We start from the raw sequence: 17,337 nt of genomic DNA, 5'->3' as shown, positions 1-17,337 counted from the left end.
GAAACTGAAAACACATCAAACCCCTGGAAGAATCCTTCCACGGATCAAAGTATGCGTCCTGGTAATAAATTTAACACCGAACTAAAAAAAGAGTTTCATGTACAGTGTTGCAGTGAACGCGGTTCCAGTTTACTGTTGGTTTTTATAACCGAATATTCAAAGTAAATACTCAGTTTACTATTCCATGAAGAAAATAATCTTTGCTTGCAGGTGCATGAGTTCAAAAGAGGTCCACATGAACCAACCACTGCAGTAAAATCCTGCTTCAATTACATGTGTTTTATTCATTTTCATAAGCAAGACTTTTTTGCACTTCAACTTAACAATGTAACCGATAATAATAATAATAATAATAATAATAATAATAATAATAATAATAATACACCTAATAAAAATAAAATACCGTAAACTGTGACACCGTGATATTTTTTGAGACGGTTATCATACCATAAAAAATAGCGTTGCAACCGAAGCCGCAGGTCCATCTGCCATTCAAACATCGCGGATGCTGGGCGGGAAAATGACGAGTGTGTTGTCACTTTGCATTCTGCGCCGCTAAGATTGAGCCCTTTCAGTACAAACTATCATCGGCTAACAGGCACAGCGACGTAGCTGTAAATCTACTCACCATGTTGTAATGTATCTGGGTCAGAACCAGAGAGCGTCTTGGCATCGCTGACAAGCAGCTACAGAGATCAGTTCCAACCTGCACTCTTCAGACTTGGAAGCTGAGCGTCAAAGTGCAGCACGTTACGATCACACTGGATTGTAATGAACTCTCACGCACCAGCTGCCTTTTACTCTCGCTGCTCTCGCTCCTGCTCGTACTCCCCCGTTCTTCCTTCTCACGTGCGAACTCTTCTCTGTTGTTCAGCAACGTGGTTTCAGGTGGAGCGTTTCAGACGAGACGCTTTTAAATGTGCTCCATGAGTTTTATTATTTCAACCTCAATTTTGTTTCTATAGCACCAAATCACAACGCGGATTATTTCAAGGCTTCTGATTAAGAAACTCTTCGTCCTCTTAAAGTCCTCCTCTCTGATCTGTGCAGTTTTTCTCCATCTTAAGATGTTTTGTGAATAACTTTGATCTAATTTACTCTTAAGTTTAAGGGGAAATTCTTAGAAAACGTCACAACTCTAAGATTCTTCTTAGAACTTGGCCACCAGGAGGAACTTTTAGTCTGACGTTTAATGCCAGTGTTTGTCATCTACATGACGCAGGTTTTTGTGTTTTATATCATTAAACTAACTTCTGATTCTCATAAAATACCAGGGGAAGAGTTATTCATGATATTAGTTACCTCTTGCTCAGGCTGTGATCAGCCCATGGAGGCCATTAGCAGCATGTTAGTTTCCACCTGTGTGAAGTCTTAAAGGGGATGAGAAGAGCTCATCTGATTGGCTCTGATTAAAGTCGGCTGTGAAACACCTTCTGATTATATTCCTCTTACTTTCCCACTGTGCTATGATGCGCCTGAGTTCCCAAGAATCCCTGCTGAGGTGGATGAAAAGAGTTCTGACATGGTGGTTAGTTACTAATCTAAACTGACCTAAACTAATCTAAACTGACCCAAACAAATCTAAACTGACCTAAACTAATCTAAACTAACCTAAACAGATCTAAACTAATCTAAACTGACCTAAACAGATCTAAACTGACCTAAACAGATCTAAACTAATCTAAACTGACCTAAACTGATCTAAACTGACCTAAACTAATCTGAACTAATCTAAACTGACCTACACTGACCTGTGTTCCCACAGATGCACTCCCTGCGCCTCCTCAGTCAGAACGAGCCCTACAAGATCTTTATGAGTATGAGCGACAACACTCGGCCCACCCAGTCGCTGCTGCAGCGCTGCATCCGGACCAACATCAACTTCAGCAAGCAGGGCCGCGACTGCCCCAACAACCGCGCCCTACGCCCACAGTACAGAGGTAAGGTGGGGTGAGGGGGTGGGGGGCGTGTTCTGCAGTAATCAAATCAGTTTTATACTCCTAGAAATGATCAAAAAGTACGAGTTTCCCTTTTTCCCTTTAAGGCTAATTAGGTCAGATTTGTTTACTCACAGATAACCAGGAAACCTTCAGTTTAAGCCAGCGGATCAGTGGAAGAAACAGTCGATGTCATGATGTTTACAGTTGATTTTGGGATAAGACTTCTAACAGTGCTGCTTCAGTAAATACAGGCAGCCGTGCTGGTTGGGTTGGTATGCTGCTTCAGATACAACTGATGATCACAATGAATCACTTGGAAACTGATCACAGTGATTCACCATGCAGCATTTCACCAATGATTACTGTTTGAGAATTGTTGCATGGAAGAATGTCACTTGTTTTGATTTATGAAATATACAAAATGACTTTGAATTAATCCCTGGATTCAATTTGCAATTTGCTTTTCACAAATTTGGTGAAAAGATCTGCAGAGCATTTTACAACACTGTCATAATTCAAGAAAGTGAAGAGATTTCAACACCAGCACCCGGTTTCTCCTGGAACACATTCAGTGTGTTGCCTGAAATGGACGCGTCACACATAAAAAAGAAAGCCAAGACAACCAGTGTGTGTGAAAGTCAGACCCATGGTTTCAGGCAATTAGAGAAATGATGAGGTCAGGTCAGTACCCGAGGTTTTGGAAATACTGAGAAGTCCAACATGGCACGTTTTCTGTTCATCTGTTTGTCTCCATTATTGTAAACGTGATATCTCAGGAATGTCTCTTTAAATTTCAAGTTCACCTGGACTCAACTGATTCCAATTGAATGGTCAAAAGAGAGAGACACACACTGAGACACACACTGAGACACACACTGAGACACGCACTGAGACACACACTGAGAGACACACTGAGACACGCACTGAGACACACACTGAGAGACACACACACACACACACACACACACTGAGAGACACACACACTGAGAGACACACGCTGAGACACACACTGAGAGACACACGCTGAGACACACATTGAGACACACACTGAGAGACACACACACACACACACACACACACTGAGAGACACACACACTGAGAGACACATTGAGAGACACACTGAGACACACACGTTGTGTTTTTGCTGATTGTTGAGTGAGGTTCAGGGTTCCATCAGTTTTGTCAGTTTCATGTTTTATTTTATAAAATAATTATTTATTATTATTTATTGATTTGTTGATTTTTATTAAATACGGAAGAAACAGAAATGAAGGCTGATTCCGTTTGTCCATTCTAAATTATTTTTAGATCTATCTATATTATGGTATGTGTGGGAGTGTATTGTCTGTTTTTGGGAATGTAAACCTGGTTAATCGCGAATGGTGTTAAAAAGAAAACTGTTGCACCACACACACACACGCACGCACACACACACACACACACACACACACACACACACACACACACACACACACACACACACACACACACACACACACACTAAAACAAATGTGGAAGTGGACAGCGTAGGAGTCCTTCCATCCATCAGGAATAAAACTCCTGAGCAGCGTCTCCTGAGCTCCGTGAATATCTTCGGTATCGATCCAGTCGAGCTCAGTGCTTTCTCCCCTCAAATGGCCTCTGCTTCCCTTTGATATGCAGCTTGTTGCAACACAGAGTCTGAACAGTCAAGGTCGAAGGGCCAAAGAGACAGAAGGATGAAAAATATGGCACATAAAAGTGACGAAGCTTCACAGAACTAATACAGAAAAAACACAGGCTGCAGCTTCTGTAAAATGAAGAGCTTTAAATGCCTTTTAAATGATAATTCAACACACGCACATAGACAGAAGGCAACGCCAGGTGACTGTATTAAACTTATGTAACTGAACTTTTTGAGTGGCGCAGGGCGAGCAACGGGAGCCTATAACTCATGATAAGACCTCGTCACTTCCGGTTTTCACATCACAAAAAGAAAGCAGTTTCTCATCAAACAGAAAGCCATTTGAAGTTGTGTTTGTTGGAAGATCTCTGTGCTTCTGTGGGACCGTTTGCACTGGGTTTTTTTCCAGCTTTGCATCGTGCTTCCATTTTCTTCGTGACCTAGATCGTAGGAATTTAATGTCCATCAACCAGACACTAAAGATGGATCGTGTTCAGTCTGCACACTTCCTCCATAACCTGCTGAGAGTTCATAAACAGTTTTAAACTGTTTCACTCCTCCAACTTTCTCTTCTCTCATCATCCTGTCTGATGTTTCTCTGTTTCTTGCTTCGCCTTTTAACTTCTTAAACCTGAGGCACCACTTTGTTCTGTTTTCTGCACACTTCTTATCCTTCCTCTACTAATTATCTCTTATTTTCTCCTCTCCTCTCCTCTCCTCTCCTCTCCTCTCCTCTCCTCTCCTCTCCTCTCCTCTCCTCTTCTCTCCTCTCCTCTCCTCTCCTCTCCTCTCCTCTCCTCTCCTCTCCTCTTCTTCCTCAGTGAACCAGTGGCTCCTGAAGTAGAAGATAATAAAGAGGTGAGGCTGCAGCGCCACAAGAAGAAAGGCAGGAATCATTTGAGTCCAGTTCACATTGCCGAACCGATGAGAGCTGAACAATCGTGAGATAAACTGAATGAAAAGCACAAGAGCTGTTCTTCACTACAGACTGATGACCTGAACTGACATCAGCTGACTCTAAACTAACTGCTGTGCCGGCCTCCTGCACGTCTACAGCCTGACACAAGTCTGCGGGGTCTGCACAGCGAGGGCACTAATCAGTCCCTAAAGACTCTGATGTCTTCACTCTACTGTGTATTTATTTGTTGTTTGAACTCACAAAGACTGTAACTGTAAAGACTGAATCACTTTGGATGAGGTGATGATCGCCGGTCCACATTCAAACCCAGGCTACAGATGGCAATTCTGGAAACTATCCTCCACTCGCTGGAGGAGTTATTACATTTCCACTGATGCTCTGTACCCACGGCAACGATGTCAAATAGTAACTGAGGAGTTTTAATTTTCAAAGAGAATGATGAAATGTGTGAGTTTCAGGTTTCATCGCTGAAGGGACAGACAGCGGCCTGAACCGATAGAGAGGGTACTTGCTCTGCATGATTCTGAAATAGTTCACTCGTCTTCCTGGTGTTTAATAAAATGTGGTGACAGAGTTCACCTCGCATCAAATCTCTGCTTCTCACAGCAGCATAAAGGTCCGACCGCCGAGCTGGAACTCCAACTAACCAGCTAACACACAGCAGACCAAGAACATTCAACCAAAACTGAAGGTCGCACTTTACAAAGCCAATATTAGATTAGCAGCTGTAATGAGAACGGCACACATGTCAAGCTTTGGATATCCTCACCTCCCAAACAGGTTAAATCAAATAAAAACTACGGCCATTATTATTGTTATAAGCTTGACATCACAGCGCCCTCTGGTGGTCAGTAATTAAAACAGGAGCGAAGCAGGATGTGACGTCAGAAGGATGGTTGAACTTTAACATCGTTTTCTTTTAACCATGACCGTTCCATCACTGCATGTTTACCAATGTAACCATGGCAACAAAGGTCCTCTCACCTTATCGTGTACTTGTTGCTTACAGTAGCTTACTAACTCATGCTGTTTCCTTATTTCCATGTCTTCTACATGTACCATCAGCTGGAGTTGACACTGACAGCTGTATGCCACATTCATGTCATGTAGGAGGAAAGATAACAACATTAATGATTCCCGTGTTTACGACTGGTGAGTGTTCACGCCATCGGACATCTCAAGATGGCAGTTGCCAGTTCTCTTGTGAGCTCTCTGAACACACAAACACGCACACATCAGCTGAATTCAAGTTAGTAAAGTTCGACCTGGAACACGCTTCCTGCCTGGCGTGTGCGTTGCCTTTCACGTGCTGCTAAACTGCGGCTCGGATGCGTGTGTGTATCCACATGGGCTGCGTCTCAGCTGCGGTGCTGCCGCTGGAGGTCCGACCATTGAATCAATGAGTTTCTCTATGATAATCACTATCAGTGCTGATTTTTTAAGGTCAGACAAGCTGAGTTGGAACCAAAAAGTAGCCACGTGTTTTTTGTTTACCCTCGTTCATAGCGAGACACACACAGACACATACACCGAGCGAGAGAGCAGTGAAGAAAACCCCGCCCCTTTCCTGGTGAAGTGTCGACATGGTATAATTACAGCCTACACTGGATTTCTGCTGTGTTTATACAGTACAACTGTGATCACAGATCTTTTCCTTTTGTATTTTAGCTGGAACCGTGCACGGCACGAGTGAAAAATAGTTGTCGGTTCTATTTTATAAATGACGCACCGCACACGAGGCGTGAGACGAAGGTGAGACTTGCGTGTCAGCAGGCAGTGTGACTGCTCTAATCCTTTAACATGAACACTGAACTGAAATGACGTCACGCAGCAACAGGTAACACACACGCCACACGGCAGGCAGTGTTCCAGGCCTGAGACAGGGAATTACTGCAACTCTCAGTACGATGTGAACGTGTAAGTTGCCCCAGTCTTTTAGTGCAATGTTGTATGTAGCCATCAAAACAGGCTGGCAGGAAGTAGGATAAAATTGGCTAGCTACAGTTGTCGGCCCAGCCTTCAAATCTGCAGCAGTCTGCAAGAAAGGAGAAGCTGTTTTTGTTTACTTCTGTCTCGAATTTGAGAGTTTACTGAAGATTTAGAGTGATTACTGTAAACTGCGCATGTGCCACAAGTGAACTGAAATCTTGACAGGTGTTGCCAAAATAACTAAAGCCTTGTTCAGCCCAAATCCGTTTTTTTTTGTGTCATATCCAGATTGATTTTTTTAAAGTCCGGACAGCTAAAAAACACATTTAGCGCAAACCGGATCCAAACCACATTTGGAGGCAATTTCCACTCAGATTTCTACAGATGCGTCTCAGTCCGGATGCTCTGCTGGCTCATCCGATTTGCATCATCTATGCTAACACTAGCAGGGCGCTAGATTTCTGCGCTGTCGACGACAACGATAACGACTCTCCACGAACAGAAATTCTGTTGGAAAGCTGCGTAACTGCGAGTACGTCGTCACCACAGCAACCCGTGCAGACAGCTTGGTGATGTCTGGACTCACCAAATCTGATCTGCTCACTTGCAAACAACAGTGCGGACAGTCTTTAAGAAAGACCTGATTTAAGGAACAAATACAGTTTTCCTGCATTCTGAACAAAGACTAAGATGCTTAGTGAAATTTTATTTTATTGTAAAACGGTTGGTCGTATTTGACCAAAAACAGAAAACAAGATAGTCAGCAACAATGCAGTACTACAAGGGTCTAATTTCAAGATAGAATTTCTGCCACTTAAAATCATGTTGTTGATTGAAACTAATATTTTAAAGAAAATAAATCACATTATTGACTATTGTTTTCTTGTGAACAGATGAACGTTATTTTTATGTTCAGGATTTCTTACCAAAACCTGTCTCCTTCAGGTTTAGTAAACATGTTCAGTGCATTTGCATTCTCATGTTTTTTGTATTTTTTAAACAGTGTATTCTTGCTTGCAGTCTGCGGGCATCAGCGCCACCTATAGATCAGTAAAGGAGTGTGACACTGTTGACAGAATGAGTCATCATCTGTCAAACAAAAAAATGTAACTCATTAATGAGAACCCTCCACGGGGTACCTTTTAATAGATCTCGGGTACAAACACATTTTCACTGCGGAGGTCTTTCGTGGTCCACCCACCCCCTGATCAGAACCACAACCAGAACCAGAACCAGTGTTTGCTGGCATCTATTCAATTTTTTTGGACACATTGGCACACAAATCTTGCTCTCTAAAAAAACATCTGAAACCGGGCCAACTTGGGTTGCTTGGTTGAGGAGTTGTTTCTTGAAATCCATCAAGTCCGCAGTCAGCATGTGGAATTTTGAAGTGACAGTTGAAGTTTGTAAAATGGCCTCATGTTACGGTGGGACATCGTGGATTAACACCAATACAATTGGTCATTAGCTTGTTGGATTGTTTTTACAGTTTGCTGTGATGTTGTATCTCATGAAGAAAACGAAGCTGAGTTTATCTTTTTCTTTACTCTTCAAAATGTAACTAATAAATAAATGGAAGTGTGATGAAGGTGGAGATCAGTGTGATCACATTTCGCCCAGCGAGGAAATTCACAAACAATTATAAAGATTTGATCATTTCTTTTGGGATATAAAACTGGTATACTGTGAGTGGTACTGTAAATATGAGTTGGGTTTTAATCTTTTTGGAAAAAAATAAAAGCTGTCGTTGTATGTTTAAGAATTGTGAAACTTGTTTACTTACTCCAGGCAAGAATTAAATAAGAAGTCAGTGAAAGATTAGCCAAACCCTTTGGCTTGCCTCAGCAGAAGTGTTCTCACTGCCACCCCAGCAAACCTGGCAAACACACAGTGGATACGTTTATTTGGTAATGTCTGTAGAACCTTCAAACAATCTCTCTCAGAATGTTTTTGTAAATACAATCATCATAAACCACTAAAAATGTAACAAATGGAAATTTAAGCAGTTCACGAGCGTGAGCAGCGTTGACCATCATCTTTGACTATAGGAATACAAACACGAATACATCATGGGACCACCTACATGATTTAAGTGACAAATAGAGACATGGGGTCTTCTGTTTGCACCTGCACAGGTGTAATTCCAGGCGCAAAGTTTTTTTTTTATCCATCCTTGTGCCTATTTGCAATTTTCATGGATTGATGTCAACCTGGCTGCGCCGAGATGGTCCAGAACAGCCCGACAAATGGACGTGTTGGTAAAGATGCGCCGGTGCAGTGCAATTTTGATTTCAACTTTGAGGTGAAGTTGTGCTGAAGGGTTGTTATTGTGGGCAATAGCACACATGAAAAAAACAATGGAAAATTCCACACAGGTTTGGTGGATGTTATACATATTTAATTCCACCTCCACACCTTTTTGTAATACAACCTTCTTATTTAGTTAATCATGTGAAAAATGAGGCTGACTCGAGTCTATTGAATTGGATGTGAATCAGGCGGTTGGCGCGTGTCATGATGGAGCAACCAATCTCAGCCATAAAATATAAAAGACACTCGGGTTAGCTACAAATGAATTGCATGTAAAGGGGTAACAGTTCAAAAGCCATGTCATCCACTCATCTGGTTTAGTTGCCGTGTAAGACCACAGAGTGTGACACTGTGTCATGGACACACTAAAGATTCAGGGTAATTTAAGCAAGGCAGCTCAGGCCATTTAATTAATTATTGGAAAGTAAATTATTCACACTCAAAGCTCCCAATGCAGTTCGTTTATTAACACCACAACATCAGTGACGTTTGGAGCACATCGCTCTTCATCAGTGTTGTTCATAAATTAATCGCCAAAACAGGGACAATGCAAAAACACGTGTGAAATATTTTAGGGAGGCTCAGAAATCCATCTTCCTGACTGCGCCTTTGAAAACATATATATACTGTATGATAAAGCATAGACTTATGTCAAGAGAAAGAAGTCCACAATATAAAAAAGTTCTTTGGCTCATCAGTTAAAGAATAGGCAAAACATAGTGAGAAATAAGCAAATTTGCTTTCTTGCCAAGATTTAGAAGATTGATACCACACTGATATCTCAATATAAAAGTACTGTATGGCTGGAGGTTGGCTAGCCAAACTTACCATAAAGATGCAGATAGTCTGGCTCTGTCCAAAGTTCAAAAACATGTCTGCCAGCACCTTTTCACGCTCTGTAATTTATATTTTGTATTCTATTTTTCTAGCCTGCACAAAAACAAGTAAAGATTGATTTTTGAGGTGAGTTATGGGATGGAACTACTACTTAGCTGGGACCAACACATTTCTGGTGTCACCTGAAGACACAGTAAATCTGTACAGTCACTGCAATTTCTGGTCGGACTCTCAAGAGTAATGTCACCAATTCTGCCATAAATGTGAAATAGATTCTCAATTTCCACTTCTTCTTATTTGCGTGAAATATTGTCATAATTAATGTATAAATTGTTGAGTTGTAGCCATAAATGTGTTTTTCAAGGTCACAGTGACCTTTGACCACCAAATTCTAATGATCCATTCATCCATTATCGATACCCACTTTATCCTGAACAGGGTGACAGGGGGGCTGGAGCCTGTCCATTGGGCGAAGGCAGGGTACACCTGGACAGGTCGCCAGTCCATCACAGGGCCAACATGTAGAGACAGACGGAAACAAAGACCATTCACACCTGAGGGCAATTTGGAGAACCACCAATTAACCTGAGACTCATGTTTTTGGACGGTGGGAGGAAGCCGGAGTCCCCGAAGAGAACCCACACAGGCACAGGGAGAACATGAAAACTCCGCACAGAAAGGCCCAGGCCCGGATTCTTTTTGCTTGGAGGTGACAATGCTAACCACTGCACCACTGCGCTGCTCAAATTCTAATCAGTTCATTCTTAAATCAAAGTAAATGGTCGTGCCAAAATTTCAAGAAATTACCTTAAGGCGTTCCTGAAATATCACAATCACAAGAATGGGACTGACAAAAAGGGCGGGTGTGAGGTCACAGTGACCTTCATCGCTGACCTCAAAAATCCAATAAGTTCGTTGCTGAGGTACAGTGAACATTTGTGACAAATTCAAATTACCCCCGGCGTCCCTGAAATACAGCGTTGACGGGCGTGTGAAGTGAAAGTGACCTTGACCTTTGAGCGCCAAAATCGTTGGTACCAAATCATGTTTTTACCAAGTTTGAAAACATTCTCCGAAGGCGTTATTGAGGTACTGTGTCTCATGAGAATGGGACGTACGTAACTATGGACAACCTGCAAACACAATGCCTCTGGATATGACTATTCCCAGCCTGGAGGCATAACACAACATATACTGTATGTAAAAATGAAGGCATTAAAGGTGGAGGGAGTAAACAAGTTGACATAAAAAAACAAAAAGATGTCGCGTGTGTATCTGTATCTAAGTGTATGTACACATTTACTTTGGGGTTTTCTATCTTGATACTGTATTCATGGTTCTGATTATGTGGCTTGTAATGTAGTGGTTAACAACCTGGAAAACCCCTACGTTACCAGAGACGGGTGATAACCAGCTTCATGATACCCGTTATCCAGGATCACCAATGTTAGTTTTAAAGACACAAGTGACCCAAAGAGAGACAGAGACCGAAGGTTGACTGCTAGCCAGGTTCTACTAACTTGTCTTCTTGCCCAGACAAACTCTGAAATTATGAAATTCAGTACAACAAATTTCTAAATTAGTGAGACTCCACAAAACACGCCACATGCTGCCAACAATTTTGATATTACATTACATTACATTACATTACATTACATTTAGCTGACGCTTTTATCCAAAGCGACTTACAATAAGTACATTTCAACCATGAGGGTACAAATTCAGAGCAACAACAATCAAGAAAGTACAATTTTCTTCAAGATAGCCAAACTTCCAAGTGCTACAAATAAGTGCCATTTTAAGTGCTACTATTCAAGGTAAAGTCTGCGAAGATATGCGAGCTTTGTTTTAGTAATAAAATATCAGTCCGCTTTCTGTCTGCCTCCCTTGTCTCGTTATACCAGGAAGTGCACATGCACATAAACACACGCTGGCACCGGCAGCTGTAATCCTGTGAACACTGTGTGTGCATTTAGTTATGATGATCTTTTTTTCAATATCCATTCTTGACAATCAAATTGTGACAACAGCACATCCTTGAAATGAACATGAATACATCTCTGTTGCCCTGTAACTTGTTTGATTAGTAGACATATCTTCTGCAGAGTGAAAGAGCTGTGATTGGCCCTGGTGCATCCATCTTTCTTGTGATTCTCCCATTTCCCAGCATGCCCTCTATCCTTCGTAACTTTTAAAGATAAAGCATTTGTTTTTGGAACATTTAAAAAGAGACACATTTAAACAGCCTCTGTAGAATAAGCCGTGACTCCAAACTATAAGGGTTCTTGGTGGGAAGGTGAATATTATCCCTGTCAAACTTTGTGACCGTGACACTATCGAGTAATAAAAGCATGTGATGCTGCTGGTTTAAACATGCACATATCCAAACCCCAATTACACTTAGGAAGAGACTAGTTATATAAGCAATCGTATAAAGACCTTGAGTACTTAACACGGTAATTATCTATAGTAAAACGATTTCTATTCACTGGTGGGTAAATTATGTTGTACTTTTAAATGAGATCCTGCCAGCACACACTTACACACACTTACACACATGTACACACTTACACACACTTAAACACATGTACACACACTTACACACACATAAACACATGTACACACACTTACACACATGTACACACATGTACACACACTTACACACATGTACACACTTACACACACTTACACACACTTAAACACATGTACACACACTTACACACACATAAACACATGTACACACACTTACACACACGTACACACATGTACACACACTTACACACATGTACACACACTTACACACACTTACACACATGTACACACGCTTACACACACTTGCATGCGCACAGTTTCTTCTTCTTTTGTTTTTTTGTGGTACGCCACCACGCTTTGTGTAATGAATAATTTGACTTTCCGAAGGCTGCTAGAGCTGTAGATCTCCTCCAGAGATGGCAGCTGGATCCCAGTAGTGTTGTGGTCACTCCTGACAACACACTGTAGGGCTCAGAGATGTGTCAGTATGCTCCCAATACTCGTGCAAAAGGTCACCAGCAATCCTTGTTGATGTTTATTGTCTTGAGTGACGGGGAAAATAAAGTCTTTGCTGAGCTTTCTTCTCTGAACCTGACTTTTTATCAATGATCAGTCCAGTCACTGTGGTGTCTTCTGCATACATTATGATTTTGTTGGTGTTATATGCAGGTACTCAATCATGGCTGAAGGAGGGGGCTCAGCACACAGCTCTCTGGTGCTCCAGGGGTCAGGATCCGGGGGGATAGGAGGTCAGGGAATCTACAGTTGCAGAGCTGTTGGGTGGGACCCATGTCCTTCAAGATGGACACGTCTGTTGGGGATTACAGTTTTGAAAGTGGAGTTGAACTGCGTCTTTGCATATTGGTCAAGTGGGGTTAGGGCAGTGCAGACACATTGTTTTAAGAGTACCCACGGTAGAACAAAGTATTTTTAAAAATAACAATAAAATGTTCTGGCTGAAAAACTGCTGCTGCTCTTACCTTAAGGCCATATGTGCTCTGATATATTAAAGCACCTGTAGGTTACATAAGCATGTCCCAATACACCAGGTGGGAACTGCTGCTCTCGTATGCTTCCTCTCTAAACCTGAAGGAAAACCCACACTATGTAACTGATGGCTTCAGTGTTGGCTGAGTCACACTCAGTTGTTACAAAGCAGAATCTACTGTATCATTAGAATGAGCTTGATAACATGAAACAGTGGACCACAGTGATATAAAGGATTCCTTCTGTTTGTTGTTTGTTTTCATGTGCCGGTTCTATTTGTCTGCATGATTTAAAAGGAAATATGCAGGATATCTTTTCAGCACGGAAACAGAATTTAAATATGGTTTCTAATTTTCAATTACTGTGGTTAAGTAAAGGGCGGAAAAACAATCAAACTGGAAAGTGTCTTCGGGTGCAGAGCCTCTTCACTGATCTGTTGAGAAATGCTGATGGAACACTTCCATGTTAAGATTCCGTGTTTGGTTGAAGACATTTCACTGAGTGATGGATACGACTCAAAGCTGTCTAGCTGGGATCAGATCATCAAGCAGGTATGTTAATACCAGGTGTAAACAGGCTCTAAGATGTAACAACCACTCTTTGCTGTAGTTCTTTAATGACTTGGGAACAAAAGTTAATAGAACAGAACTGTTTACCACTGTGTTGCATCACTTCTTCTTTTTACAACACTAAAAATGTTTGGAAACTGAGGAGACCAGTTGCTGGAGTTTTGGAAGTGGAATGTCCCATTCTTGCCTGATATAGGATTTTAGCTGCTCAACAGTTCAGGGTCTCCTTTGTCGTAATTTTTGTTTCATGATGATTTGACTCTAACTTTAAAATTAGACTCAAAATGTTCCTTTTTGATAAAGCCTATAGTTAGGGCTGGCTCAGGTAGACCTGAACCAACCCTTAGTTATGCTGTTATAGGCCGAAGCTGCTGGGGGACCTCGTTACATGCTGAGCTTCTTTTCTTTCCTCCTACTCTTTAACTGACTCATACCTCACCATCTTTTTCTCTCCCATAGTTTCTTTTTATTATCTGTTGTCTCCATTCAGTTCCTTCGCTCGCGTAGTTTGTCTTCTTTCTTTTCCAGATGTCCCGTCATGGAGCTGCATGTCTCTGCTCTGCGCTTGTCGTCTCCACCAACAGTTCTTCTCTTATATCTCTATGCTGTCCTTTTCTCTCTCTGCTCTCCTCTCACCCCAACCGATCGAGGCCCACCTCTGAGCCTGGTTCTGTCGGAGGTTTATTCCTGTTAAGAGGGAGTTTTTCTTCCCTCTGTTGGAGGTTTTTCTCCCTTGAAGAGGAGTTTTTTTTCCCTCCTAGCTTATGTGGAAATTGTTGAATTGTTGGTTTCTCTGTAAAATATTGTAAAGTTCTGCTGTAAGGACTTTAATGTGTTAAGTGCCATGAAATGACCTATGTTGTGATCTGGCGCTATATAAATAAAGTTGAATTGAATTGAATTGAATGATGCTCCAGATGTTTTCAATGATTGACAGGTCTGGACTGCAGGAGGCCAGTTTATCAGCGGACTCTTCTACTACGGAGCCATGCTGTTGGAATACGTGCAGAATGTGGTTGGACGTTGTTCTGCTGAAATAAACAAGACCTTCCCTGAAAGAGATGTTGTCTGGATGGCAGCATATGTTGCTCCAAAACCTGAATATATCATTCAGCATTAATGCTTCCTTCCAGATGTTCAAGCTACCCATGCCATGTGTATCCCTGTACCATCACGGATGCTGGCTTTTGAACTGAGCGCTGATAACAAGCTGGATGGTCCCTCTCCTCTTTAACCTGGAGGATGGAGCGTCCATGATTTCCAAACAGAATCTCAGATTGTGATCCATCAGACCTCAGGAGAGTTTTCCACTTCACCTTAGTCCATCTTCAATGATCTCAGTCCAGAGAAGGCGGCGGTGTTTCTGGATCACGTTTCTATCTGGTTTCTCCTTTGTAAAGTTTTAACCTGCATTTGTGGACGCAGCGATGAACTGTGTTCACAGACGATGGTTTTCACAAGTGTTCCTGAGCACAAGCAGTGATTTCCACTCCAGAATAGTGTCTGTTCTTAATGAAGTGCTGCCTGAGGGCCCGAAGATCACCACCATCCAATATTGGTTTTCATTGTGTTCAGAGATTTCTCCAGATTTTCTGAATCTTTTAATGATATTATGAACCATAGATGATGAAATCCATGAATTCTTTGCAATTTTATTTTGTGGAACATTATTCATAATTTTCCCTCACTCTTTTTCACAGAGTGCTGAACCTCTCCCCATCTTCACTGCTGAGAGACTCTGCCTCTCTGAACTGCTCTTTTTTTTTTTTATATCCAATCATGTTATTGATCTGTTGCCATGAACCTAATTAGTTGTGAAATGTTCCACCAGGTTTTTTTTTTTTTTTTTTTAGCTTTACACAACCTTTACAATCTTTTGCTGACCCTGTCCCAACTTTTTTGAGACGTGTTGCTGGCATCAAATTCAAAATAAGGCCATATTTTTCATAAAACAATACAATTTCTGTTTTACCATTTGATATGTTGTCTTTGGTCTTTTTTCAGTTAAATATGGGTTCACATGATTTGAAAATCATTGCATTCTGTTTGTGTTTGCATTTTACACAGCGTCACAACTCTTGAAAATTGAGTTCCACATTCTCGGACATGCAGAATCAAATGTTTTTGAATCTTAATGTCAGAATTGTCATGGTTGTATTTTGGTTTGTATTTCCTGTTTTACTTTGTAGACACTAAGCACCTGTGTTGAGCTCAGTCTACTTCACTTCCTGCCCTTGTGTGATTGCTAGCCCAACTCTGATTAGCTTCATCTACCCCCGTGCATTTGGCTCCTGTCTTGTTTTGAGCATTTGTGACAACAATGTCATGCAATAGCAAATTAAATGATAATATATCCACCAGAAACCAAACTTCAGGTATGCATCATCATTATAAAGCCTAAATATTCAAAGCAATGAAACAAAAGTAACAATTAAATGGCCTCTGCAACTGATTCCAACAAACCATCATCCTGAAAATCAATGAATGGTGAGTGATTGAATGATGGATTTTTGCTCTACTAGTGTAGTCTCAGCATAAAGGTCTGAAAGCAGATAGATAAGCCAGAAAAAGTGACACTGTATTTGACCCAGATCCTCTCTTAAAGAGTGTAGTGTTTTTTTGTTTTTGTTTTTTTCATGGACACGGAGAGCGACGTGATTTGTCTGCAAATTCAACTCACAAGGCGTTCCTTATCAAATATTTATCCTCATTTTGGATTCAGAGCTGTTGCTGTGAAGAGCAGTCTGAGTGTGTGTGTGTACATGTGCCATCCTGCTTTTCTGTGTATGTGTGTGTGTGTGTGTGTGTGTGTATCCGTATCCATCCAGCTAACGGCTGAGCTGTATTTTGTCAGATTAAAAAGGGTCTGATGCAGAGTGTTAAGCAGCCCGCTGTCTGGTTTGGTTTCGGCGTCTATCACAATAGTAGCCATGGGAATATCACACTCTGCTTTGCCCTCAGGTTCGGAGCACGCTGTTTCTCTGCTTAGTTCACTTGCTCTCTGCCTCTGTGTCTCTCTATCTTCCTCTGCATTTCTTTCACACTTTGTTTATATTTGACTCATTATGGGGCTGAAACGATGGGCAATAATGTGTTTCACCAATAAGCATCATCCACTTCTTTTGGTCAGGGGTAGTTTTCAGCTAAATCCTTTAGTTTAAGTTAAAGGGAAGTTCAATGCTACACGATAGTCTGAATCAAACACTGTGGCAATAGTTAATGAAAGGCATTTTTCTTGTTTGTGACTTGTTTGCGTTTGTGCGATGCAGAAGTGTCTTAAGCTGCAATACCACCGAGTGCCACTAGAGGTCGGCTCCAAAAAGCCAACCCGGGGGTTGGGTCAGTGTCTCTGTCTGCATCATGTCATGGTTGAAGTTTCCAGTAATGGTCACCAAGGCCTGGATGTGTTGAGACTGTAACTTAGCAACAATGGAGTGTATTACAATTCATGCCACTGCCTGGATTGGAAATATTGATCAGTATGACAGCGGAGAACTCATGTGGCAGATAATATGGACACATACCCACAGTCCCCAAGTTCAGTGTCCAGAGAGCAGAGACGTTCCATCACGGTGACGTCCAGTGTGACACCAACATTCATCCCAAAAACACGGCAATCACCTTTCCAACTTCTCCAATTTTCTTCTTCAG

At 41.6% G+C, this 17,337-nt stretch overlaps 1 protein-coding gene across 1 annotated transcript in view; it reads left to right on the top strand.

Moving 5' to 3' along the window:
* The window catches only part of LOC138215232 (carbonic anhydrase-related protein 10-like), an 82,286-nt gene extending 74,083 nt beyond the window's left edge, over positions 1-8,203 (top strand). Inside the window, exons 8-9 of the mRNA XM_069177288.1 lie at positions 1,766-1,940; positions 4,425-8,203. Of these exons, the coding sequence (XP_069033389.1) occupies positions 1,766-1,940; positions 4,425-4,447 (198 nt within the window). The 3' untranslated portion in view covers positions 4,448-8,203. The remainder of the gene's footprint in view (positions 1-1,765; positions 1,941-4,424) is intronic.
* Positions 8,204-17,337: the final 9,134 nt, after the last annotated feature.

Source organism: Embiotoca jacksoni, unplaced genomic scaffold (assembly GCF_022577435.1).
Source record: "Embiotoca jacksoni isolate LCO1_2020_lvr unplaced genomic scaffold, fEmbJac1.0.p SCAF_71, whole genome shotgun sequence".
NCBI lineage: Eukaryota > Metazoa > Chordata > Actinopteri > Embiotocidae > Embiotoca > Embiotoca jacksoni.
This window is presented reverse-complemented; position numbering and strand designations above follow the sequence as displayed.